General features: G+C 45.8%; 10 protein-coding genes across 10 annotated transcripts; 5 read left to right on the forward strand and 5 right to left on the reverse strand.

The window, feature by feature from the left end:
- Positions 1-1,014: 1,014 nt before the first annotated feature.
- On the forward strand, positions 1,015-2,292 carry N7489_007760 (uncharacterized protein; the record flags this gene model as incomplete). The annotated part of the gene is made up of 3 exons (XM_056713510.1): positions 1,015-1,406; positions 1,471-1,723; positions 1,780-2,292. 3 exons carry the CDS (start codon positions 1,015-1,017, stop codon positions 2,290-2,292), a joined length of 1,158 nt encoding a protein of 385 aa, XP_056567225.1.
- Positions 2,293-2,954: 662 nt separating this feature from the next.
- On the forward strand, positions 2,955-3,582 carry N7489_007761 (serine/threonine protein kinase; the record flags this gene model as incomplete). The annotated part of the gene is made up of 3 exons (XM_056713511.1): positions 2,955-3,096; positions 3,225-3,451; positions 3,535-3,582. The coding sequence occupies 3 exons, from the start codon at positions 2,955-2,957 to the stop codon at positions 3,580-3,582; spliced, it is 417 nt and encodes a 138-aa protein (XP_056567226.1).
- A 413-nt stretch (positions 3,583-3,995) lies between these two features.
- On the reverse strand, positions 3,996-4,685 carry N7489_007762 (putative isochorismatase family hydrolase; the record flags this gene model as incomplete). Its single annotated transcript, XM_056713512.1, has 1 exon — positions 3,996-4,685. One exon carries the CDS (start codon positions 4,683-4,685, stop codon positions 3,996-3,998), a length of 690 nt encoding a protein of 229 aa, XP_056567227.1.
- A 2,560-nt stretch (positions 4,686-7,245) lies between these two features.
- Positions 7,246-8,884, forward strand: N7489_007763 (uncharacterized protein; the record flags this gene model as incomplete). Its single annotated transcript, XM_056713513.1, has 2 exons — positions 7,246-7,738; positions 7,794-8,884. 2 exons carry the CDS (start codon positions 7,246-7,248, stop codon positions 8,882-8,884), a joined length of 1,584 nt encoding a protein of 527 aa, XP_056567228.1.
- A 1,700-nt stretch (positions 8,885-10,584) lies between these two features.
- Positions 10,585-11,981, reverse strand: N7489_007764 (succinate--CoA ligase (GDP-forming) subunit alpha; the record flags this gene model as incomplete). Its single annotated transcript, XM_056713514.1, has 7 exons — positions 11,769-11,981; positions 11,675-11,703; positions 11,495-11,621; positions 11,376-11,438; positions 11,286-11,311; positions 11,149-11,231; positions 10,585-11,085 (listed from the first exon to the last, which is right to left on the reverse strand). Exons 1-7 carry the CDS (start codon positions 11,927-11,929, stop codon positions 10,585-10,587), a joined length of 990 nt encoding a protein of 329 aa, XP_056567229.1. The 5' UTR covers positions 11,930-11,981.
- A 217-nt stretch (positions 11,982-12,198) lies between these two features.
- N7489_007765 (Elongator subunit ELP3) lies at positions 12,199-13,981 on the forward strand (the record flags this gene model as incomplete). Its single annotated transcript, XM_056713515.1, has 2 exons — positions 12,199-12,502; positions 12,558-13,981. 2 exons carry the CDS (start codon positions 12,199-12,201, stop codon positions 13,979-13,981), a joined length of 1,728 nt encoding a protein of 575 aa, XP_056567230.1.
- A 615-nt stretch (positions 13,982-14,596) lies between these two features.
- Positions 14,597-15,131, reverse strand: N7489_007766 (uncharacterized protein; the record flags this gene model as incomplete). The annotated part of the gene is made up of 4 exons (XM_056713516.1): positions 14,597-14,674; positions 14,768-14,860; positions 14,967-15,024; positions 15,094-15,131. 4 exons carry the CDS (start codon positions 15,129-15,131, stop codon positions 14,597-14,599), a joined length of 267 nt encoding a protein of 88 aa, XP_056567231.1.
- Positions 15,132-15,441: 310 nt separating this feature from the next.
- N7489_007767 (1-(5-phosphoribosyl)-5- ((5-phosphoribosylamino)methylideneamino)imidazole-4-carboxamide isomerase HIS6) lies at positions 15,442-16,424 on the reverse strand (the record flags this gene model as incomplete). The annotated part of the gene is made up of 3 exons (XM_056713517.1): positions 15,442-15,725; positions 15,782-15,968; positions 16,125-16,424. The coding sequence occupies 3 exons, from the start codon at positions 16,422-16,424 to the stop codon at positions 15,442-15,444; spliced, it is 771 nt and encodes a 256-aa protein (XP_056567232.1).
- Positions 16,425-16,600: 176 nt separating this feature from the next.
- Positions 16,601-17,555, forward strand: N7489_007768 (uncharacterized protein; the record flags this gene model as incomplete). Its single annotated transcript, XM_056713518.1, has 2 exons — positions 16,601-16,939; positions 17,001-17,555. 2 exons carry the CDS (start codon positions 16,601-16,603, stop codon positions 17,553-17,555), a joined length of 894 nt encoding a protein of 297 aa, XP_056567233.1.
- A 146-nt stretch (positions 17,556-17,701) lies between these two features.
- N7489_007769 (RidA family protein) lies at positions 17,702-18,167 on the reverse strand (the record flags this gene model as incomplete). The annotated part of the gene is made up of 3 exons (XM_056713519.1): positions 17,702-17,878; positions 17,923-17,993; positions 18,056-18,167. 3 exons carry the CDS (start codon positions 18,165-18,167, stop codon positions 17,702-17,704), a joined length of 360 nt encoding a protein of 119 aa, XP_056567234.1.
- Positions 18,168-24,578: the final 6,411 nt, after the last annotated feature.

Consider the following 24,578-nt stretch of genomic DNA (forward strand, 5'->3'; position numbering starts at 1 on the left):
CACTTTTTCGCAACTGGAATTTACTTGAAATTGAAGCCCAGAAAACAGGTCATGCAGCCCAACGAAACTGAGTACGTAGATGCTGCGCTGCTTCCATAAATGTATCCAGCTCGCAACAGTAATCGAGACTTGCTTGATATGGGCAGATGGTGTGCTGTCATACTGGAATTGACATGGATCACCGGGACAGAATCACTGGAATTGGAGATGAAATGTATTCCAAGGTTGTTCATGGCGTTCAAGTTTGTCAAAGCTTCATGCAACACCGGTTATTGTCAGTAAGCATCTAACGCATATCCACATCCACTTAGCTCTCAAATAGTGGACACAAAGAAGGTCGCCATGGGATGCATGGTCAGGCTATCTATGTACTGTACTTGGCAAATGAGCCAATTAGCAGCAATATATAGACACTCTTCTAGTGACATCTTTCTAAATGGCTTTCATCTTAGTCTGACCTACTTCTTACTCTAAAATTAATTGTTTTCACTAAGGCCTGACTTTTTCCGATACTTCTCTTGTCCTATCTCTTCTACGGCAATACATACCTAGGTATGTACATCCACTATCTACCGATGACGCGATATACGAGCGGTTCATATACTATTCCTATCTAGGATTATACAGTAGTATAAAGGCACCCAATAGCCCCACAGCACAATGTAATCTCGGTTTTGGCGTATAATTTAGTATTCTGTTGAATGGGCACACAGCTGGGCAGGAGCCGCCCGCCACCAAATATAGCGTCCGAAAGACTCTAGCCATGACATCTGGAGGAATAGGCTTTCTAGATCGGAATCAGTCTGATTTAGGCTTAGTTCGTGTTGACACACACTTTGTACCCGCGGGTCTACCCAGCTAGTATCTGATTTAGGCATAGTTGATATATAGTCTTGGATGTCGGAGAAGACCCAGAATTTGACAAGGGAAAGAAGACATAAAAGAGCCCCCATTCTCTGCACCTTCCTCTCTTTTTTCTTCCTTCTTCATCATCCCTCCCCAGGTGGCTTCACAATGTGCCCTACACCCGTCTGGATTTGGCTCTTTGAGCAAAAGGAGCATAGCCTCCAGAAGCTCCACAGAGAGCTCCGCTACATGGAGCCTGGTTACATCACAAACCAGGCCACAAATATCGATATCCACCCGATGGATTTCTGGACTGGGGACACCGACCCTTCCCTCGTCGAATTCTTCGCACCCGACACCGACACCGACTTCAAAATAGCCAACACTGCACTCGACCCCGAGGACCCCGTGGACGACCCGTTCACCTGGGTCCGGGCGATGAAGGACAGTCAAGACTTCACCCCCCACGAGATGCACCATCAACTGTACAAGGCATTTTCGAAGTACCTCCGCAAATCCCCAGGGGGCAATAAGACCCCAATTTTCTGGGACTTGGTCTCGTAAGTCTATAATTCCCAAGGATAGATAAAAAGAGTCTTAGGAACTAAGTCTTGATGAAAATAGCTTGGAAGAAGACGATAGTCTCTTCAACAGCAACGACCAGCACGGCTTCACCATTCAAAGGGGAGCCACGAGTGCCGACGGAAAGGCCGCGCATCAACTCGTCGTCATGGAAAGCGAAGAGTGCTACCACGACGTTCTCCCGTCAGTTGGCGAGCTCATCGTGCTTGTTCGATGGATGCTGAGTGGATTCAAAAACCGCAAGTACCAATTCGGCAAGTACCACCGACATGAGCGCCCCCAACTTGACTTTCCGGTAAGTCCAGACAATCTACCCCATAACCAAGACATGATTGACTGATTTCTATATAGACAATGGTCATCTCCTTCCTCCCCGATGCTCGAGTTCGAGTATTGCATGGGTATTTCGACGAAGGCCGACTCAAAGTCGCCTATACCCAAGCACTCAACTTCGATGCGGAGGACTACGCCGACAAGATGGATGGACTTCTCCAGTGGGCATGGCCCCTACCTGAAGGGGACACCACCAAACCGATCCCCCTTCCAACAATCGAGGACGATGAGGAAGACGAGTGGGATGAGTGGGAGAAGTGGGAGCTACGATACAGGGAGGACAGCGAAGACGAAGGCCTGGAGACTGAATCGGATGGAGAGGGTGACAGCACTGAGGTACACAAAGACCTCAGCGACTATGAGTCGGAATTCAGCGAGGAGGATGAGAGCGATTGGGAGGAGGAAGATCCCGGCGAGGAGAACGAGGGATGGATGGAGGAGGACATGATGTCTGCGGACATCAAAAAGAAGATCATCGAGAGGCTGGAGGAGAAGATGAAGTGTTTGAGGGAGGTGCGAGAGTTGACCTGAGCCAAAGGCGAGGGGACTGGGACCCAGAGGCGCCCTGGGACCTGGCCTATCCTTGTCCACGGCAAAGGCAACTAACTATATTTACATGTAGTGGCAACCCGCCACATAGTTCTGTATTCCACACACCATATATGCATGCACCGTACACAAATGCATAGAAAATGAGAGAGGCATTCCATCCATGTTTCCGTCCTCCGTAGTCTGACATAGAGACACGTAGTCTGACTTATAGATACCATAGACATCTGTAGACACCCGTAAAACAGAGCCAAAAGTGTGAAGGTAGAACTGAAAGTCCCGACTAAAGGAAATTCAAGTCAGGCCGAGCAAATGTCTGAGATAGACTGGCTCGAGTAAGGAGCCATCGTCTCACGTGAATTCAGCATAGTGAAGACCATTCTATACCTTCACCCTATGTGAGTCCTGATTGGGTAGGCGATGAAGGCCCCCACACTTCAGACCGCTGTGTAATATTACGATACAGTACTGATACAATAATATGACACTGTATTTTACACGCGTGCTATACTACATAATGTCAACTATGACTTCCCACAGGACAACAATGCACCTAAGAAGCGCTCCCTCAACATGGACCCCTCCAAAATTCAAATCTCAGGCAGATTACGTGCTCTGATGCATCTGCAATATTCGAGTTAGACCTGGATGGACAAAAGTATGCATTGAAGCTTTTCCACGACAACGGCGACCCTGGATATACCGAAAAAGGTCGTGATTTGAACCGATTTCGCTGCGAATTAAATGCTTATGAGAAGCTTCTCGCTTCTGGTGTCTACGCGGGCGGTTTAGTGCCAAAATTCTACGGCTACATCGATCGAATGGATCCCGCAGCATTTCGTCCTGCCTTTCAACATTTCGCCCGAGACAAGCTAAAGCCGAGAGCAATATTGCTAGAATATCTCCAAATGCAGAGAGCTTGAACTGCGTGAAGTACTCAGACGCGCTCTATCCCCAGGCAATTGAGGTCATGCAGGAGATACATAGGGCGGGTGTTCACCACCGAGACATCTACCCCAAAAACCTTCTCCTTGTCCGTGGAAACCCCGACAGACTGGTCTGGATTGACTTCGATGTTGCAACGACCTTCACCGACTTTGGATCTGAACAGCTGGCCCGCTGTGACCACGAAATTTCACTTGTTTAGGGATTCGGGGAAGCACTGGTATGGGTTCCGTTGCTGTCTACGTGGGAAGCATTCAGTGTGCTAACTAACGAATACAGAGAAATGACCAGGCTGAGGGACTCCCGCCGAATACAAAATTTTATTAGGGGTTCCATAGGCGTGTAAACATTCTGACAATGTTTGTCGCATTTACGCGTTCTTTCTTGTAGCAAATATCAGTCGGGGCGGAGTTTCAAGCAAGGGCCGTTTTGATTTATTTTACTCCTTCATAATAATCATGGATCAACACTTTATCCCTAAGAGTCGCTCTCCAAGCCAATTGGATTCTGTCTTAGCTACGCTATTTTCGCTGCAATCCTCGTATAATTGTTCTCTGCCAAAATGCCCTGTATATCTCCAAGGCAGGTAAGTTCTCCACAAGAAAAACCGACATACTAGATATGGGCGATCAGCATTGCCGTTCTTATTCCAAGGGAAACATTGTGATTTCTCTCATACGTTCGCGACAATAGGTATAACTGATTTCGAACACTACTGTATATCCTCAGACACTATCATACTAGTTTTGAACTTTGCTCAAGGCCTTAACAACCTCCTCAGTGGCAAATACATCGGCAAATTCACCATCGAGACTAGCAACAGAAACCGTCTGAATAGTTTCCGAATCAATCCCAGCCTTTCCAAAGGTAGCGGTCGCATCCCCGACAAGAACAATACGCCCCTTATCAACGCTGCCCTCATTCTCATGCGTCCCGTCCGATCTCAACCGGACAGGCCCATCTCCAAGATACCGATCCACAACCCCCAGATTAGCCGCCATGCGCACGGTAGTCGAAACACAATGATCAGTCGTCATCCCCGCAATGATAAGCTGACGGAACCCCTTTTCACGCAGATGCGCTTCAAGTCCAGTTCCGATAAAAGAGGAATTGACACTTTTCCAAAAGACAGGCTCCGACCCATCTGAGGCAGGGATGGCGAAGTCTAGAGGACGGATACCCTGTTCCGGGTTGGAAGGGTGGAATGGAGATCCCGGTGTTGTGGAGGAGTGAAAGACGTGGATCACCTCCAGTGGCGTTGAAGAGGAGGATCTCGCAGATCGGAATGCGGATAGAAGTGCTTGCAGGTTGGTTTCATAGCTCGGGTTGGACCGTGTGGTGCCCCAATGGGATATGGTTTTCGGGTTGGAGAAGCCTGATTGATTGTCTATCAGGATCAGAGCTGTGGGGAGAGTAAATTCCAATGCCATTTTGTCGATTTGAGATTCCAGTTCTCGTATTTCCGCTTATGACTGTGTCTCCGAGATATTGGTGAAGTTGAAACTCTCAAAGTTCCTTTTTACACGGCTCTAAGGTTGTGGCTTTTGTGTGAGTCACCCCGCTCACTAATCTATCCTCAACGAGGCCACTTTTTAGGAAAGTAAGATATCTCCATGTTTTTTGGACACATTGATACTAAATTTTCTGTGGTGGTTCAGTATAAGGTCTAGTATTTCAGCTTTCGACTCTTTGGCTTTTCTTCAGGAGAAGAAACTTTCAGTTTCTCAATTTCATTTTTGGCCAGTTGGCTCAGATTTCAGTAGACTGAGATTGATTTTAAGTCGGTTCAAGACGAAAGCTCTATCATCTGCTCATTGATCGATCAGGATTACCGTAGATGAACATCATATTCTAGGGTTATATTAACACTACGCCCAAAAGAAGATGCATCGTGTCACTGAATATTCTAAGAGAGTCTTCTTTAGAACACCGAACTTAGGCTATTGATATGGGCTTAACACCGCTAATACTTCACTCTGGCAAGGTAAGAGTCGACCACAGCGAATCTTTGTGAACTTTCACTGCGAAGTTTTCAACAGTCGCAATCTCATTATAACCTCGCAGGGTTTAAACAGCACTCCATCTGCGTAGCTCGATCGACAAAGATTCGGAAGTTCTTACATGTCTGTGCGTAACATTTCATAGATCTCCTGAACTCTGTCACCTAATGTTTTGTAACATGACAGGCCTGCCATGGGGGTCTCTAGGCAACTGCGACACTTAGCATACATATTCAGTGTGGCACTTTGGAGTGTTATGGCTGTAGGCCATTATATGTGGTTCTACTCCGTAGGTATAACAGACATACAACGTTAGAGAAACCTAACTTTCTCTTTTCTCTCCCTCTGTCCTTGTAGCACTTTATATTTTCCCTGCGTGTGTTGTAAATGTAAATTATCTCCCCCTATATCCTATCTCTAGTCACCTGTATTGCAGTAGCATTCTCTTCACTAAGTTGCCTGGCGTATGATTCCATTCAGCCCCAGCTGATTAAAAGTCGGCAAAGGGCACAAATTGGTAGTTCGGAAAGTGAAACATTGGCTGTGCCACCAACAAAAAGCCTAGGGTTTTATTTGTTGACAATAACAAAGAGAAAATGATAGGTATGAAGTGTACAACGCATTGTGACTGCGCAACAAAAGCAAAAGCTGCGCTAAGAATGCCACACGAGTCAGTGGCAGACCCACAATCCCCAAATCCGAGAGGCCTGGAATATACAACATATATACCGTCTAGAATAACGGGGCCTAATGTTGCCAGTCAGCCTCCTATCTTTGTTGCAGTATGATCTACTCCGTATGATCCTCGACACAAGAAGTTCGTCTATTCTTATAGCTGTATCTGTCGGCTTCGCCATTGATAAGGTATAAAGCTATTTTCAACGGCAGGGCAGTGCAGATGATACCAAACTTGGAACACCAATGAGGCAGCTAGGACGCGAAAAGCGCATAGCACGTACACACACCCCTGTTAGGCAAATCAATTCAACACGAGATGTTATATTAGCAAGGAAATCAGAGAAAATCCCAGACCTTCGTATCCGACGGAACGGGCGACGTACATTACATATGTAGGTACATATCGTAAATGATTGGCACTAGTGGTGTTTAGCTATTGGCTGCTCGGCCCCCGGCCCCCTAAATGTAAATCGCCCCCAAAGAGGTGCGACAAGGAACTGACGAAATGACTCCCTCCTGCAGACCTGGGGGCCGATCCCCCTGCTGCGAACCTGAAAACCGACCCTTAAATTTAATACACTAATCCACTCCCCCAAACGGGGGTGGCGAGAAACTGACGGCGTGCTGCGGACCTGAAAACAGACCCTCATTGCGGACCTGGAATCTGACCCCTGACAAGGATGAGGTGTGATGTCCTGGGCAACCTGCAGGATGCAGGCGCCTTGTTCCTCGAACCCCAATCAAACAAGTGTGGGGCTGCGTGCTCTATCATCCACGTTTGATACCTGTACTTGTGACGAATTGGTAAGTGGAATGTACTTGCCTCTGTTCATAGAGTTGGAATAGTTAGGGCTCACATATAGGTACATGTATGTATATATGTATATATGTATGGAAGTATTTTATTTTTTTTGACATTGCAGATAGAACGTACTTTTGTACTGTTATTTTTTACGTGTTGGAAATGATTCCAAGGTCAATGCCCACGTGGAAAGGTCCAACTAGCATTGAATGAAGGCTCTATCAGAGTGACCGGGGTATAACGGCGATCCTACTTGAACAGTCGGTGCATAGACACTGTAGAAAATTTTCACATTTTGAAAACATATATATTTTGTTACCTTTTCCTTCTCCTGCGTGTTATTTTCTTCACTCAAACATTCCGGCCTTGAAACCGGCTTGTGCGAAATTCATACTCATATTTCAACACCAAAGCCCCGGAGACCTCTATAAGAAACCACTGTACTGTATGGCAAAAGACCGGCCGGACATGGAGAGTTGGACTGACCTATGAAGGCTAGAAACGAAGAACATGGACAGCCTTGAATATTTCATCAGCTGGGGTTCAGAGAGATACGTTCCATTACAACGATTCGAAGACCTCCAGCCGCCTCGCCACGATCTCATTCGGTATTATGGAGAGGTGCTCGACACAGCCCAAACCTTCACCCAGCATTTTTCAAAAAGACCGCTCAAGAGTTACGATATTGAAAGGTCGTTGAGCAAGAATATGGGTCGCGATCCCTCGTGCTGGAATGAAGACGCAAATAGCGCCTCTATTTCCTGGCTGGACATTGTTCGTCACGGCGATTTCGAGCAACAAAGTGACGGAAGTTACCACTGCTCCATTCAGGGCAGGGTGCTTGAATTCGATCCGCAATCACACGATAGGGTGGAGTTTTGCCGAAGCCATGCCGTCCAAATTTCCAATTCGGGGCCAAGCCACGAAGAGGTGAAAAGGGAGGCAAGAACCACGCTGAGAATATTGACTGATATCTCTGGCGAACTAAGTGACTTCCCCAGATGTTCGTACCTCCCTCCTATCCATGACTTGATGAAGCAGCAATCTAATCGGAACAGATAAGAGAAGTCTAGAAAATCTTGAGCGAGCACTGAAAATACGCATGAGCGAGCTTCAATCCATCCTAGATAGCATGGCAGTATCTCCCACGTCAACGAGTCCACCAGCACAGTACCTCACACCGCGTGAGCCCGATACCGCAGTGGGAAGCGAGAGACCCCGTGCATCAAGTCCAGCACAATCATGCTCATCGAGTGGATCAAGCGGATCAGAAACGACCTCTGATGACGATTGCAAGAGGAGTATGGACAGTTCCTCTGAAGATTCGAGTGAGGATGATGAGTCAGAGGATGAAAACGCAGAGGAGTCCCCAGAAGACAATGGCGCAGAGGACGAGGACTTGGATGGCATGGTCCGAGAGGAAAAAAGGACAGAAGATGGCAGTTCTAAGAATGGCTCCAGTCAACAGAGGAACAATAACTCTGACATTGGAGGCAACGTGGCACAAGATGATGATACAGTCGGGACCTCACCAATGCCTCTAACGGGAGAGCATAAAAATGCCCTCTCAGCACCTCACATTTCCCCGCCAGGACATGGAAAAGCCCGCTCGGCGAGCGCCGTGTCCTTGAGAGACTTCTCGCCTAGCTCTTTACCACCAAAGACCGAAAACGATGTTGAAATGAACCGTACGTCGCAAAAAGATCTCGCGCTGGGTATGCATAAATCACCCCCAAAGCGTCTCCGAAAGGGATGCAATACGCGCGCTGGAAACAACAGGCAACCTAACGCCCACGCATGTAAGCGGCGGAAATCCACCGATGTGTCAGAATCGCAGAAAAATCGCAAGTCCAACTGTCAGGAGAGGTCGGTTGCTGTTGCATGGATGAAGGCACATGCACACGAAGGATGGAACGAATCGGAAAGAGCGAGAGCATACGAAAGCACTTTTGGCATCAAACGAACTACCACGACCCTCAAGCATTGGATGGATGACCCAAAGAATTCTCAAGAGAGTCGTATTGTGGAATTGAAAGTTCCGAGTCCTCGTCTGCGTGAGATATTATCGAATGATGATTATCGACCAACGACGTGCCTTTCATCCGGCAATCTCTCTTTGGCTGCATACCAGACGTTATACTCGGAGTAAAAAGCAGCATGGTTTAAGTCTCTTTGGGAAATGGAATGGAAACAATCGCATTTGGCGCTTGGTATAAGCTTAATCGGAGATTGGAGGAATTGGTATCATAATAGGAAAGCAGACTCTTCCTTTTTAATAGTAATAATTGAACTATTTTGCGTCTTTCATTCACTTTCCGATAAGGTAATGGTATATATAGCACAGTATCGTATAAATATGGTATTGACGCAGGGGGATTAAAGGGAAATGAGCATGGCCAGATCTACCTTAGGGAATGGTATATGGAATTGTGACCTGTGGAATCTTACTAGCACCGATTCATATTGGCCTAGGTGCTGCTGATCTTTGCAGGGTAGTGATTTGCTTTTCATTTGGGAAATATTGGGAAATACCCCCTTTCCAATCGATTGATTAAGCTGAATCTCGCTTTTTCATGCTTTTCCATGCTTTTTCATGTTTTTTTCAGGAAAGACAACCTGCCAATGCTTTATTTGCCGTGCTCCACCTATAGCAACCTATGCTGTTAGTCTGTAGGGAAACAATTCTTCTTCACTCTCTTTGCTCCCTTCAAATGTTAGCAGTCAGATCGGACCTCACCGGTCGCACCATACTTCCATACGCCCTTCTATGTCTTATCTACGGGAATTGCTCTCATGTCATGACTAGCGGTTGTATAGCGCAGGCACATTTAACCGACGCCATACATTTCATTAGACAGTCCATACATTTCATTAGACAGTGGTTTACACGAGGCCCGTGAGATCTATGAATATCTTGCGTCCATTATCGAAAATAGCGGACCGTTGCTAGCCGACTTTAACGACTCTCTTTTCTACTCTGAAGCGCAAGAGTGAGTTGCGAAACTCTTCAGAAAGCGGAAAATGGGTCGAAGATACCAAAAATGACCGCTCTGGAAATCTGTGCAGTGTCCTAAAGGACTTGTAGATACCCTCTATCGCATGTCAGAGATTCGCAAACTCCAGAAGTTTCAGAATCACTTTGATGAAATCTTTACGTTTGTCCAGCAATGTAAGCCTTTCAATTCTCCCAGAATTCGGGTATGACCTCAAAAGGAAGCGGCCTCTTATAAGGCCTCAATATCTAAGTCAAGCCAAGAGAATCAAGGGTGCAGACTCCGGTATTACAACTATCCATTTAGAGATGCCCGTGAGATATGACCAGTTGACATCTGGATATCTGTTTACAGCCAAGTCACCCTTGCCTTCATCTGGTGACCTACCTGGTGCACATGTTGACAATATCCGACTTGTTGCCCAATTTCTGCGAGAGCCAGGGGCCTATGAGTGGGTGAGTTCCGCGCATTGCCTGTAAAATGCCGATATCCTAGAGGCTTCTTACCACAGCAATAAAAGTGGGCCCATCTGATATACTAATCCCAACGAAGACCGGCCATATATACCTAGGTAGTGAGGAACGCATGGCTCGAGGAGCCTGCTTCACAGACTCTAAAAGAATGGTTTCCATATATTTATATATTTCAACCAACTACTCTGCACAACAGCACGCAGTAATAATTACACGAGCATGATTACTTCAAGGATCTCTAACACAAAGGAGAAAAAGAATACAGGAGCAGTCGGAAAGGAACAGCCCATAAAAACCCCATAGTATGAAATGGCACATATACCTCAGATCCCCGCCTTCAAAACCAGGACAAGACACGCGTTGCACCAGAAGGGGCGACAAGCTTAAACAAGGTCGCGCTTGACGAACTCAGCAAGAAGGGTCTTGCCGAGGGAGGCAGGGCTGCGCTCGACGATGACACCAGCATCGGTGAGAGCGGAGATCTTGGAGTCAGCACCACCCTTGCCACCGCTAACGATGGCACCGGCGTGACCCATGCGGCGGCCGGGGGGAGCAGAGATACCGGCAATGAAAGAGACGGCGGGCTTGTTGTGGATGTTGTTGGCCTTGAAGAACTCGGCGGCATCCTCCTCGGCGGAACCACCAATCTCACCGATCATGATGATACCGTCGGTCTCGGGGTCCTCGAGGAAGACCTTGAGGCAGTCGATGAAGTTGGTGCCGGAGAAGGGGTCACCACCGATACCGACGACGAGGGACTGACCAAGGCCAGCTTGGGTGGTCTGGTTGACGGCCTCGTAGGTCAGGGTACCGGAACGGGAGACGATACCGACACGGCCGCGCTTGTGGATGAAGCCAGGCATGATACCGATCTTGCATTGACCCTATGAGCGAGTTGTGTGAGTATTTGCCGCGCATGGTTGGAGCAAGTTGGAGTGGTAGCTTACGGGAGCGATGATACCGGGGCAGTTAGGACCGATCAGGCGGGTCTTGTTCTGGGTCTTGAGAATGTCGGTGATGCGGACCATGTCTATAGGAAATCAATCAGTTCGCGCGCTTCAATTGGCGGTCAATCGATCCGTACCGTGCTGAGGGATACCCTCAGTAATGCTATTAAACAAGAAACTGTCAGATAAAAAGTTCTTTGCAAGGGGAAGCTCCAATGGACTCGTACCAAACAACGAGGCCCATCTCAGCGGCGATGGCCTCCTCGATACCAGCAGCGGCAAGAGGGGGACTAATTGCAGTTAGCATTGTTGGGCTGATATTCTAAGACCATTGGAGTTATCATACGGAACGAAGATGGCGGAAGCTGTGGCACCGGTCTCCTTCACGGCATCGCTAACGTTGGCGAAAACGGGACGGTCAAGGTGCGTGGTGCCGGCCTTCTTGGGGTTGGTACCACCGACGACATTTGTGCCTGTCCTGTGTAAGCAATTGTTTGGATGCGATCGCGACTGGATCAGTACTTACCGTAGGCGATGGCCTGCTCAGCGTGGAAGCTATATCAAGGGCGAATGTCAGTATCATGCGCGTGCGATTAATAGAGCTTGACAATTGCACTTACGTTCCCTGCTTTCCAGTGAAGCCCTGGAACAGAACGCGGGTGTCCTTGTTGATCTTGAGGTTGTTCAAGGTCTCGCTGTAGGCAGAGGTGGCCTGAGTCCGACGCTGGGTGGCACCGACATTGCGAAGGGCCGAGAGGGTGTTACGGCGGAAGGCCTGCATTGCTGCAAGATTGTATGTATGAGGGGAGAGGTATATGAAGTGAGGTGAAAAGAAGAAAAGGACGGGATAAAGGGCAGGTGTTCGGGATACGCAGCCGGGAGTTTTCGCTCGGGACAATTATTTTACTTAAGCGGAACTGACTTTCAGTCGGGCTCGGCCACCATATTTTTCTATCTAATCAACCTCAACCCCCACTAAAGTACAACTTCCAAGGTCGCTTTTCGTTATTGAACAGCCTTCCGCCTAGGCGCGGTGTTATTTTCTTCACCATGGCTACTATGACTTTGACCTCGCAGGAAATCAAACGGGCTGCCAAGAAGAATGCAAAGAATGTACCGGAGAACGAGCGATTCATGCGAGCATGTTCTGATATTGCAAATGCTCTCATTCAAGATTACGAGTCATACAGAGACTCTAACAAGCCCAAGAAGGATCTCAATCTTAACAAGTTGCGGGCTACCTTTTCGAGGAAGCACAGCTTGTCCAGCTCGCCACCACTGACAGCCATTATCGCGGCAGTACCTGAGCACTACAAGAAATATATCCTGCCAAAGCTGATTGCGAAGCCGATTCGTAAGTTTACCTATTCCAAATGGGAGCGTTGGACTATCGCTAACCTTGTCCATAGGAACCTCCTCTGGTATCGCCGTAGTGGCGGTTATGTGTAAACCCCATCGATGCCCCCACATCGCGTATACCGGTAACATCTGTGTCTATTGCCCTGGTGGCCCAGACTCCGATTTCGAATACTCAACTCAGTCATATACCGGATATGAACCGACCTCGATGCGAGCGATCCGCGCTCGTTACGATCCGTTTGAGCAGGCGCGAGGACGTGTGGACCAGATCAAAGCTCTCGGTCACAGCGTGGACAAGGTGGAATACATTATCATGGGCGGAACCTTCATGTCGTTACCGGAAGATTACAGGGACAGCTTCATCTCCCAGCTTCATAATGCGCTGAGCGGATACCAGACGGACAACGTTGACGAGGCCGTGATGGCAGGCGAAATGAGCAACGTGAAGTGTGTGGGTATCACAATTGAAACCCGACCAGATTACTGTCTGGATACACATCTAAGCAGCATGCTCCGATACGGTTGCACGCGGTTGGAAATTGGCGTGCAGAGTCTGTACGAGGATGTTGCGCGAGACACCAACCGCGGTCACACCGTAGCAGCGGTAGCTGAGACCTTCAAGCTTGCCAAGGATGCCGGTTTCAAGGTCGTTAGCCACATGATGCCCGACCTGCCAAACGTCGGAATGGAGCGCGATCTGTTCCAGTTCCAGGAGTACTTCGAGAACCCCAACTTCCGTACCGACGGTCTCAAACTCTACCCCACACTTGTCATCCGAGGCACCGGTCTCTACGAACTGTGGCGCACCGGCCGCTATAAGAACTACACACCCAACGCTCTTATCGACCTTGTCGCACGCATTCTCGCCCTAGTTCCGCCATGGACCCGTATCTACCGAGTCCAGCGTGATATCCCCATGCCACTTGTTACCTCCGGCGTGGAGAACGGCAACCTGCGCGAACTGGCATTGGCGCGTATGAAGGACTTCGGCACAACCTGCCGTGATGTCCGCACGCGAGAAGTCGGCATCAATGAAGTCAAGAACAAGATCCGCCCCTCACAGATTGAGTTGATCCGCCGTGACTACACTGCCAATGGTGGCTGGGAGACTTTCCTGGCATACGAAGACCCAAAGCAGGATATTCTCATTGGATTGCTTCGTCTGCGCAAGTGCACTGAGACCCATACCTTCCGGCCTGAGTTCACCGGCCAGCAGACGAGTATCGTCCGTGAGCTCCACGTCTACGGTTCTGCCGTTCCACTTCACGGGCGTGATGCCCGCAAGTTCCAGCACCGTGGCTTTGGAACCTTGTTGATGGAGGAGGCGGAGCGTATTGCCCGCGAGGAGCACGGTAGTCGCAAGATCAGTGTTATCTCCGGTGTGGGCGTGCGTAGCTACTATGCTCGCCTCGGGTACTTCCTTGATGGTCCTTACATGTCCAAGATGTTGGACCCATGGGAGGACGAGGAGTGAAAAATTCAAAAGACAAAACAAAACAAACTAAAAGGGTACCAAGTGTCCAGCTGAGGCTCGGCATCTGATTCTGCAGAGTGAAAAATTCAAAAGACAAAACAAAACAAACTAAAAGGGTACCAAGTGTCCAGCTGAGGCTCGGCATCTGATTCTGCATCACTGGCGTTGGCGGTCTCACAAAACTCGATTTTCTTCTCAACGAAGGACAAATGATTGAATGTCTATACCAAATTTTATCTTTAGATGTATCCAATGGACCAAAAATGAGATATCAAAGAGCTGGAAATAATTATGAGCGCTCTATGTACAAGTCGCAGGTCGGCCGTCTGTGTATTCTAGCAAAGGAGACCGGGAAACCTGCCCGCCAACGCCTTTCAAGTGTAGTCCGATCCTGCTCGTCTGTAACGTAGATGAATGCAGGTCGCACAGAGTGAACATATGTGATTCATACTGAGAGAATACCTTCAATTCTCTCGACCTCGAATCACTCCCAACGCATCAAATTCAAATCACCGTGTTGTACTCAAGTAACCCCGAGATATAAGCTCAAAAAGATTGAAAATCGACAGATAAAGGTGTCATGAAGACATCGAAGGAAAAGGGACCAAGCTAATTTCAATGCAGTGATATAGCACCTCCCCTACTGTCCCGCATGTGAAGGTAGGCCTGGAAACCGCAGAAAACGAAGAAGCCCTGTGATCCAGAAAGCGCATTGTCAGTAACCGGTTCCTTTCTCATGCAACGACCCCGTCGGGGCTTAGGGATGGGGATCGACGAGTGACGTACAGCGTAGACGATCACAGCGGTGTAAATGGAGGCGGCGACTGCAGGGCCATCTTTGGGTTCGCCTTCTGATCCGGTGTATGCGTGGTTGTTGCTCTATATTTAGGAACTTCGCGTTAGCGGCTGAGACTCATATTACGTAGGTCTGTGACAATCGGTCTTTGGAGGGTTTCACGGGTAGGTCAGGGTCGGGGAGACGTACGTTGTATAGCGAGCCGAGGACTGAGAGGATGACGATTGCGAAAACGGAGATAATGACACTGTTCGAGAAGCGAGGGGTTAGAGCGATAGGACTTTCGATGGATACTGTCTGGGACGAGGGAGCGTACCAAGACCAGGCGTTCAAGGCAGAGACGACGGGCTTCATGGTGGCGATTTAGTAGCAGATAAGGAGTGTTGTAAAATGATCAGGATAGGTATAGCTTGGAGAAAGTGGTCGCAAATCGGCTAATACAGAGAGTTGAGGTTGAAGACTTGAGATACGGAGGCGGGCGGACCTTCAGTTGATGCAAGCCCCTAAGCCGCTTTGGGACAAGTCCAGACTCTCAACTGTGACTCGTTCTCCTTGCTGTTGTTTTCATCTCTTTCATGAAAAATAGTAAATAAGACTATGCAAATATTATTCAAATTGTTCGTATTTTTGCAATTATCTATTTCTTTTGATTCATCTTCTATTTTTAATGCGTTTTGTTCCATTCGATACATTCATCAAACGTCACTCCAGAGCCACCAAAGATGTCTAGCGCGCTACCAATCGTCAAATCCACTCTTCCCTTGCTACTAGTGTGGACCTTTTCCAGATCCTGTAAATGACGCGCACCTCCTGCGTAGGTCACAGGAATAGTACACCATTCAGCCAGCCTTGAAACAAGTTCCTCATCAACGCCTTGTTGCAGGCCCTCTACGTCTGCAGCGTGGATTAGGAACTCGGCGCAATATGGTTCCAGCATTGAGATAGATTCTACACAGTGTCAGTGATCCAAAATTCAACCTGAGTTCAGCACTGGCTGGACATACCCTGGTTGATCTCCATCTCAGTAATGGTTTGCCAGCGGTCCATCGCAACGAACCAAGTGTCGTCTTTTCTGCGGCAGCTCAGATCCAAGACCAGCTTTGACTTGTCGCCGCCTAGGGCAGAAAGGACCGAGTCGAGCCGCTCGAGCGAGAACTTGCCCCCAGGGAAGAGGAATGAAGTGATGATCACCTGTTGCCCGCATTCCACATGATTAGCGTCATCGGACTCTTGCTATGACGCAGCGCAAGCGACCAGGAACTTCAAAAGGGTAGACATGATTAAGTTGCCGATCCAGCACAATGCCAAGCGAAGAAATAGTAATCCGTCTGGAATTCGGGGGCTTACCTTGTCTGCACCCTGATCGATCCAATATTGCGCATTCTTATCGGTGATACCGCCGGCCACTTGTAACCCACCCGGCCATGCCTTCAATGCCTCCTGGGCAGCTTCTCCATTTCCTGGTCCAAGCTTCACGACGTGCCCGCCGCGCAAATCGTGCTTCTGGTATAATCCCGCGTAGTGGCTGGCCGGGAGCTTGGATACGTAGTTGGTCTTCAGGTCTGTGGCCACCTGGCTGAGCGTACCACCCACAATCTGCTTGACCTGTCCTGAATGCAGGTCAATGCACGGCCTGAACTTGGTCATTTTCTCTGGCGAATTGGAGAACAACCTTAGAAGTTGATTTAGTGACGATCCATGGATGTGTGAATCGAGGGGCGGCTTATCAGCTTATCGCACGTGATCTTGAGCTTTCGAAAAACTTTTGGGTCGAGGCGCGATTATACAATTTGGTCTACAACTTGGTCGACAGCACATTCACCATGGTCGTGAAACGAAAGAGAGAAACCACTGTGGTTTCCAAGCCCCAGGCCAAGGAAGACAGCCCTCCTCCGGTGGACAATGCGCAGGACGTATTCCGCAGATTATTCGAAGCGCAATTCGAGCCACTTGATTTGCCAGGTCCTACCGCCAAATCTACAAATTCCGATGAAGAAGAAAACGAGGACGACGATGACTCTGACCTCTCTGGGTCAGAAGGCGATTGGGATGGCATGTCCGATATCAGTGACGAAAGCAACCAAGTCGAGGTGGTCGAACACACGGGCACTTATGCGGCACCAACAGACAGGATGGACAAGAAGACTTGGAAGGCGTTTATGGTATGTGCTATATTTCATATTTCAACGTATTGGACGTTCATTCTAACGCTGATATCTGCAGAGTGGAAAACTGTTGTCCGACTTGGATAAGCCGAGCACCGAACCAGAGCCTACGTCCAAAAAAGAAGAAGAAGAAGACGCCCACGAATCTGCGAACCTAAAGCACGATCTTGCATTGCAAAGACTGCTTAAGGAGTCCCACCTTCTCGACTCCGCCGATGACCTCGCCCCCACTGGGAAGAACCGTTTGAAGGCTTTGGATCTGCGCATGCAATCCCTTGGAGCCAAAACTTCGCTCTACGCGCAAACTAAAATGCCTACTGCACACCGACGAGGCATCAAAGCTAAGGCTGAGTCAAAGGAAGACAGACGCCGCCAGGAAGCCAAGGAGAATGGTATCATTCTCGAAAAGCCTAGCAAGGTACAGAAATCAAGCAACAACGGGCGAAGAGATCGCGGTCTCGTCGGATCCTCTGTGGGCAAGTTCTCAGGAGGCACATTGAACCTGAACAAAGATGATATCGCTCGCGTCCAGGCGTCAGGGCGCCGTATGGGTGGCAGGGGGAAGGGCAAAACCAGAGGCGGCAGAGGCGGCAGAGGCGGTAGCAAACGCTAGTATCACGATATTTGAGAAAGGCCTTTCTCCCCTTAGACTAATATGCTTCTCCCCGCGGCACTGCACTGTCTACCACGCTACGACAACTCAAGAGCTATTGGGTTCATGATCCATAAATGCATACCACGCGCTCCGATATTTATCTCTCACGGGTCATGAGCTACAACTTCAATCTCAACCCGCATATCATCCTCGCCGAGTCTTGATACCCCAACACATGTCCAAATAGGCTGGTGGTTCGGCATCCATTTCTTAAAGTTCCGCACCATCGCCTGCAGGGCCTCGTCGTTGATCGGGACGTGGTACGAGTTGACCCGAAACACCTGCTCCCAGCCTTTCCCCCAGCGTGCTTCAGGTTCAAGTCCACGTTGGCGAAAGCTTGGTCGATCTGCGCATTGATCTCCCGGTGAATCACAAATGTTTGTGGATCCCAACCGCCTTTTCGCAATCAGCACGATCTGTTCATTCGGAAAGCGAGGACTCGTGGCTCGTGTACATACCTTGGCCTGCGCATTCGATGCGATCGCCAATGCGGACGGCTTGGCTGTAATAGAAGTCTCGGTTTGCTTTCTGGCCCCAGCCGTCGTAGTTGAAGTACTGGAGATGCGTCATATTTAAACGATAGAGATAATGAACCACTTGACGATCTTAGGTCTTTAGGAATGCGTATCTTGACAATCGAGATAGTAAATGAACTGTCAGGTGTACGGTTACTCGGTGTTTCAATCTCCGCCGTTAAATACTTTTCCACTTGAGTAGTTTTGCGGAATATACATTCCGCCGAACAATATACGTCATACACTTATTTAAAGTGAGAGGCTACACCAACATCGCGATAGCCAACAAGTGCAGAAACCGAATTTCGTCAAGGAAATAATATTAGTGATACAAAGCTTAGTATCAGACACTTCCGGGGGCGGCCTCTAGTTGTTCGCTTCTTTGCTTCTTTCTTCTCAATTGCAACCTAGATAACTTAGTAAAAACAACATTCGCCCTCTCCTGCTCACAGTCCATTTAAATAATAAAGACTAAAATGGGATAATCAAATACTTTCCCTTAATAGTGGGTCCTTGGTTATTTTCACCTCTTTTTATTAGACCCTCTGTACGCAACTTAAGGTGGCTGGTATATAGGCGTGCTATAGAAATGATACATATTAGGGACCTAAGATTTGAGTGCGATACCTCTAGAGCCTCATTTAAGATCAATACTGATGTCTATTCTTATCTGTCATAACCACTAAGTGAATCTCTTTCTAGCTTTTTAGCTATCCATAAATAACTAACCTGCCCAGCCGATTTGGCTTCTGCAGAAATGACGGGGTACTAAGCTATTTGGGGAATATAACAATATTGATAGGCATTGCAATCGATTCAAAGGGGCAGTTAATTGAAGCTGGCATGCTTGAGGATTTGTTTTTGGCGGATCAGGAAAGCCAGCTGCTGCATCACATCTATTGCTAGTCCCAACCGAGTACATACTTGTATCGGCCTATTTTGGCCAAAGTGGGGACATAGTGGGGCCAAGAGTGGAGAAATGTATTATTTTAGGTTAGTGGGGACCTCGGGAGGCCTTGAGACTGAGCATTCCATACTGAACTAACGCTCATATCTGATGCTTCGTGAGATCCCCCAGCGGACAAAGCTTTATTGACAACCTTGGAACTACTGAGATTGGCTTTTTATGGTCCCTTTGCACTTTTGGCATTATATAATCTCATTCCAGTGCATTCTAAATAGGCAGAATTCCATCTAGAAAGGCGGTACTAAGTAAAGCTGAACATACCTAATGTCAAAAGGTCACGCGGAGACTGACTGCATTACGACATTTTGGCCTAATGGGTAGGGACGGTGGAGTGGTGTCTCCCGTGTCCCAAAACGGTAAAGGGCAAATGCAAAAAAAGGTCAGGCGTCGCTGCTAGATGATTTGGAAGAAGTGGCTATATCCGATATTATGGCGAGTCTTCACAAGTTCTATCTATTTGTAGGGCAATCAAAATGATGGTGAGTCTAAAGACTTGACCGTCTTTTACAACAGACTTTATAAAACATAGCTAATTCCCGTTTGACATAGGAAGCTGTAAGGCTACCTAGGTTGGTGTGAGTAGAATCGGAGATAATATGAAGCCGGAGAATCGATAATAAGGCGAAAAAAAAGATCGATAGCATGTCCTGGTTTTGTTGACATGCACTGCACGCAGGGTATCTGTTTGGCATGCAGTCCATGCAGGGTATACGTTTGTCTGTGTGCAGACTGAGCTCTTTGCTATCTTAGTCATACAGCTGGTTTATATACCAGCTTTTTCCCATAGATTCATCTATTACCTCTCTTCATCTCCATCTTTCCTCTCCTCCGTAGCCTCAACAGGTTATGAGGCCCTTTTTCCTCTTTCCCCTTTGCTAAGATTCATCAAATCGAAGCTTTTATAGCTAGTTTCATCAAGAACTGAGCTTTCCTTCTGAGTATAAACTGTCTTTCACTTTATTGAAGAAGTTATAACTCACCCTTAGAGTATAAGCTATCTCTCACTTTGTTAGAGAAGCTATATCTCACCTTTTTCTTCATCGCCGCTGAGCGAGTAAGCGATCGGACATCGCCGCTATACGTATCCGAATCAACATATCGCCGTTGTGCGAGAAGCCGAGACACCGCTGTGTGTACCCGGATTACAATTTCACCTCTGTGTGAACCCGCCTTTGACATTTCATCACTATATGAATTTGTCTTTAAGCACCAAGCGGAGTCTCTTTTCCTAGAGAATTACCTCTATCGTGGTATACAGTGTCTTTAAACTATATTTATATCATTTTTTTTTATATTTATATACCTAGTTCATATCAGTCATAGCTAACCCCTCTCCCTTCTCTACTACTACGGATATAGCGCACCTCGCTAATGATAGTAATGACTAGAAAGCAATCCGCTCCACTATCGTTGTAAACCAAGCGGTGAACCTACCTAAACCAGGCAGTTTCAATCTATATAAGCTCACGCCCCCTTTAAAAGAGCGTGCAGATCTAGATAACTAGATAGATTAGGTTGAAAAAGTCCTTCGGGGTTACAATTTACACCACTTAATCAATAAGGACATTCCTTAGCCGAGAATTCGTGATCCAAATGGTCAAAAATAGAATACGCTCTCACTACAAGTTAGATCTTAGCTATTAAGCAGCATTCACTATACTCTTATATAGGAAATCAATACACGGGGAAGTGATTTATATTACGTAGATAAAATTTTCGCGGAGATCAAGATCTATATAAAAGGAGAGGGATATAGAGCGCTAAAAGCTACTATAAACACCTTCTATAACCTTAGAAGGGATCAATTTTTAATAAGTGCGGAGTATATCGAAGCTCTAAAGTATATATACAAAGACACTTATGATCTTTATACCGAAATTGCTCTATACTATACGCTTTAGATGATATTAGCCTAGCTAGTAGAAGTATAGGAATTGAATAGCTTTATTATCGTAAAGGACAGAAAGCTAAATGCAATTGACAAACTAGTCCAAACTATCACTATTACTGATTTTTATCGGTATAGTATTGCAATTCTTAATTATATTAAGTCTAGCAAAGCGGACTCTATAGCTCTTTCTGCTATTAAGAGCCAATCTACAAAATCTGGGTCTTCTAATATATCTAACTCGAATAAACGCCGCACTAATAAACCACTAAAGGGTATATCTATAGAAGCATATATTAAGAAATGGTTATCTCATAAACTAGAGAAGAGTGATACTAGGTGCTATTTATACTATAGGAAACCTAGTTATAGAGTGAAAAGCTATTTTTATCTATATCTAGAGAAAAGGAGTGAGAATTGGAAACCTTTATTGAATATATAGGTTTTTAACACCTCGAAGAATAAAGAAACCGAGTTCAAAAAGGATAAAATTCAACCTATATATAGTCCGCTCATAGATCGAGCGAAATAGGCCAATTTGTCTACTCTAGAGGCAGTATCTAGTTTCATTATAATATCTATTAATATCAATTTCTACAAAGAAGGTTTTAATCCTTCTTATATTATAATAGAGAGCTACTATAGAGATAGCAGTTCCGATAAGAATATAATTAAAGAAAGCCGGTACGGCGAGAAAGTTATAGTAGAGAGCCGGTATAGTAAAAACGTGATAGCAGAGACCGCTATCCGGGAGGATAAAGTAGGCATACTTTCCTACCTACTTCCTAGAGAAACAACCGACGACAAATCGGATAGGAATGCTCTTTTTACAATACAGCTCTTAGCAATAGCACCTAGTTATCTATAGGTTTTGGATATAGGTATATCGGAGCATATTTGTAGTGATAAAATAGCTTTTTCCACTATATAGGCTTATACAACTAGCTAGGAATACGAATAGTGGACTTCCGGTAATAAGAAAGTCAAAGCTAATAGATATAGGACTATCAACTTAACACTTTATCTCGGAGATCAGAAGCTTCACGATAAAGAAGCGCTAATAACTCCTATTTACTACCACTTAAAACTGCACTATATTTACAAAAAGGGTGGTCAATATAACCTCTTTTCCCTAGGGATAGTAGTAAAGCAAGGAATCTAGTAGAATAGCAAGACCGGAGCTTTATAAGACAAATCCGATAAGTTGATTAGTTATACCAAAATTCACTAGCGTATCCCATTTTTACAGCTTACTTCACCTACTCTCGGTGTAGCAGTTATTTTATCTAAACTCGCTCACCGGAGACTAGGTTATACTAGCAGTTATACTACAAAAATCAACCATACAGACCTAGGCTATAATATACAAGAAGATAGTGCTAGTTTTAATTATAAAGCTTACAAACTCGGCAAATCAAAGCGGATTGTATCTCGCTCCTAGCAAGCGAGAGCAACCAGAGTAGGTTATATATTTCATATCGATCTATAGCCTATATCTCCACCTAGATTTAATCTAGATACGAAGACAAATGCTAGCAAATTTGACAGAAAACATATTATAATCATTACGGATAATACAACTAGATATCGTCTAACACTATATCTCGCTATTAAAGCGGATGCTTCCCCAATTCTCTAGAAATTTGCTTAGGAGATACACTAAAAGATAGGTTGCTAGCCGTAGGAATAGCGTATTAATAGAGGTATAGAATTCTCTGCTTTTGCTAAATAGGCGAAATCAGCTCCTATAAATATGATAGTCACCTTATCAGCTCCCTATATATATAAGTAAAATGGGGTTTCCGAGTTCTTAGGGTTTTATCTTTTATAGATTGCCCGCACGATAAGAATTGATACTAGCGCACTATAAGAACTCTGGCTAGAAGCTGTCAATATAGCTACATATATTATCAATCGACTACGAAAACCACTTTTAAAGAGAGAGTAAGGTGCTTATAGAGATCAGCTTTATTAACAAGCTCCTATTATAGTATAGAGATAGTCTTTGAATCTAAGAAGTCCTAACAATGTCTCTCTCTCCTTCCTCCGGGTATAGTATGTAAAGGCATATGTTTATATCCCGAAGGAAAAGCGTGTTTAAAGCTAAAAGATAGATACTAGAGTATAGATTAGCCACCTCGTGGGTTACGAGGGTGACAATGGTTATATCTATAGGATTTATGATCCTAAAACTAAGAAGGTTTCTAGATATAGAGATATTATATTTTAGGAGCAAAAATAGGGTATTCCTCACTATAATAAGAGGGATATTATCACTAGGGGACAAACTATTGATAGTCCCCTAAGTATTAAGAGAAGCGTTAGTTCACCAGTTATTATTACAAGCAAGGTTTAACACCTAGTTCAATATCTCCCACCATTGGATATAAGAGTGTAAGAACTAGATAACGAAGATAAAGAATATACCCTATTTGCAACCCCTACCCCTACTAAGAAAGGTAAGAAACCTACTTTTGGAAGAATAGCTTCTAGTCTATAGACACCTTCACTAAGTGCGAAAACGGTCTCTATTTCTTCCCTAGAAGGTGCTCTAGGACTAACGTCTTCCCCGGATCTAGCTCCTATATAGAGATCAATAAGGCAAATAGTAGGAATACTAGTAAGAAGGTTTGATAACGAAGACTAGGGTCAATATAGTAGAGCTTTATCCGCTATTAGTATAGCTTTTGCTACTATCCCGGAAGGTCTAAAAATATAGTAAGTGAAAATACCCCGGAATTATAAAGAAGCACTAAATTCCCCTTCGCCGGAGAAAGAGCTTTAGTAGTAGGCTATAGATAACTAGATCACTAAATTGGAAGTAGCGTAAGCTTACTAGCTAGTTAACACTCCGCCGAGAGGAAGCACTATCTTACTAGGAAAGTGGGTTTACGACCTCAAATATAATAAGTAAGACTTTATTATAGAGATAAGAGTAAGATAGGTGATCTATAGCAACCGCTAGAGATAAGGATTCGACTTTAACGACACCTATACACCGGTTGCTAGGCTAGAAAGCACTAGATTATTCCTATCTATAGTTGCAATTCGTAATATAGAATAGGAGCAAATTGATTATACCACTACGTATCTCAATACGCTTATTGATAAGAGGTGCATTTTTATAAGACCACTAACCGGATACTATCAAAACTCCGATTTCCGGATAGACTAATCAGGATCTAGCAAAGTCTATATACTAAAGTAAGCATTATACGGACTTAGATAATTAGCAAATCTGTAGTACGAAACGCTAAAGGAAGAGCTAAAAAGACTAGGTTTTAAAGAGCTTCCGGATAAAAGATGCATTTTTATATATAGAGAGAGAGATCTCTAGCTTTTACTCTATATTAACGATATATTAAGCGCTACTTTAGATAAGCAGCAGATATAATGGTTTAAAGATAATATCACCTTTAAGATTAAGGTGATAGGTGAACTAGTAAGATTTCTAGGAAGCAGTTTGATAAGAACTGTTAATGAAGCTTCTTCACTCCCTAATAGAGTTTCTTCTTTATCAACTATTTTTATCGACTAAGCTATATACTTAGAAGATTTGCTATAGATAGTAAGTCTAGGTAAGGTTTTATCGACATACCTACCTATAAAGT

This window comes from Penicillium chrysogenum, assembly GCF_028827035.1.
Source record: "Penicillium chrysogenum strain IBT 35668 chromosome Unknown utg000004l_segment0_segment0, whole genome shotgun sequence".
Taxonomy (NCBI): Eukaryota; Fungi; Ascomycota; class Eurotiomycetes; order Eurotiales; family Aspergillaceae; genus Penicillium; species Penicillium chrysogenum.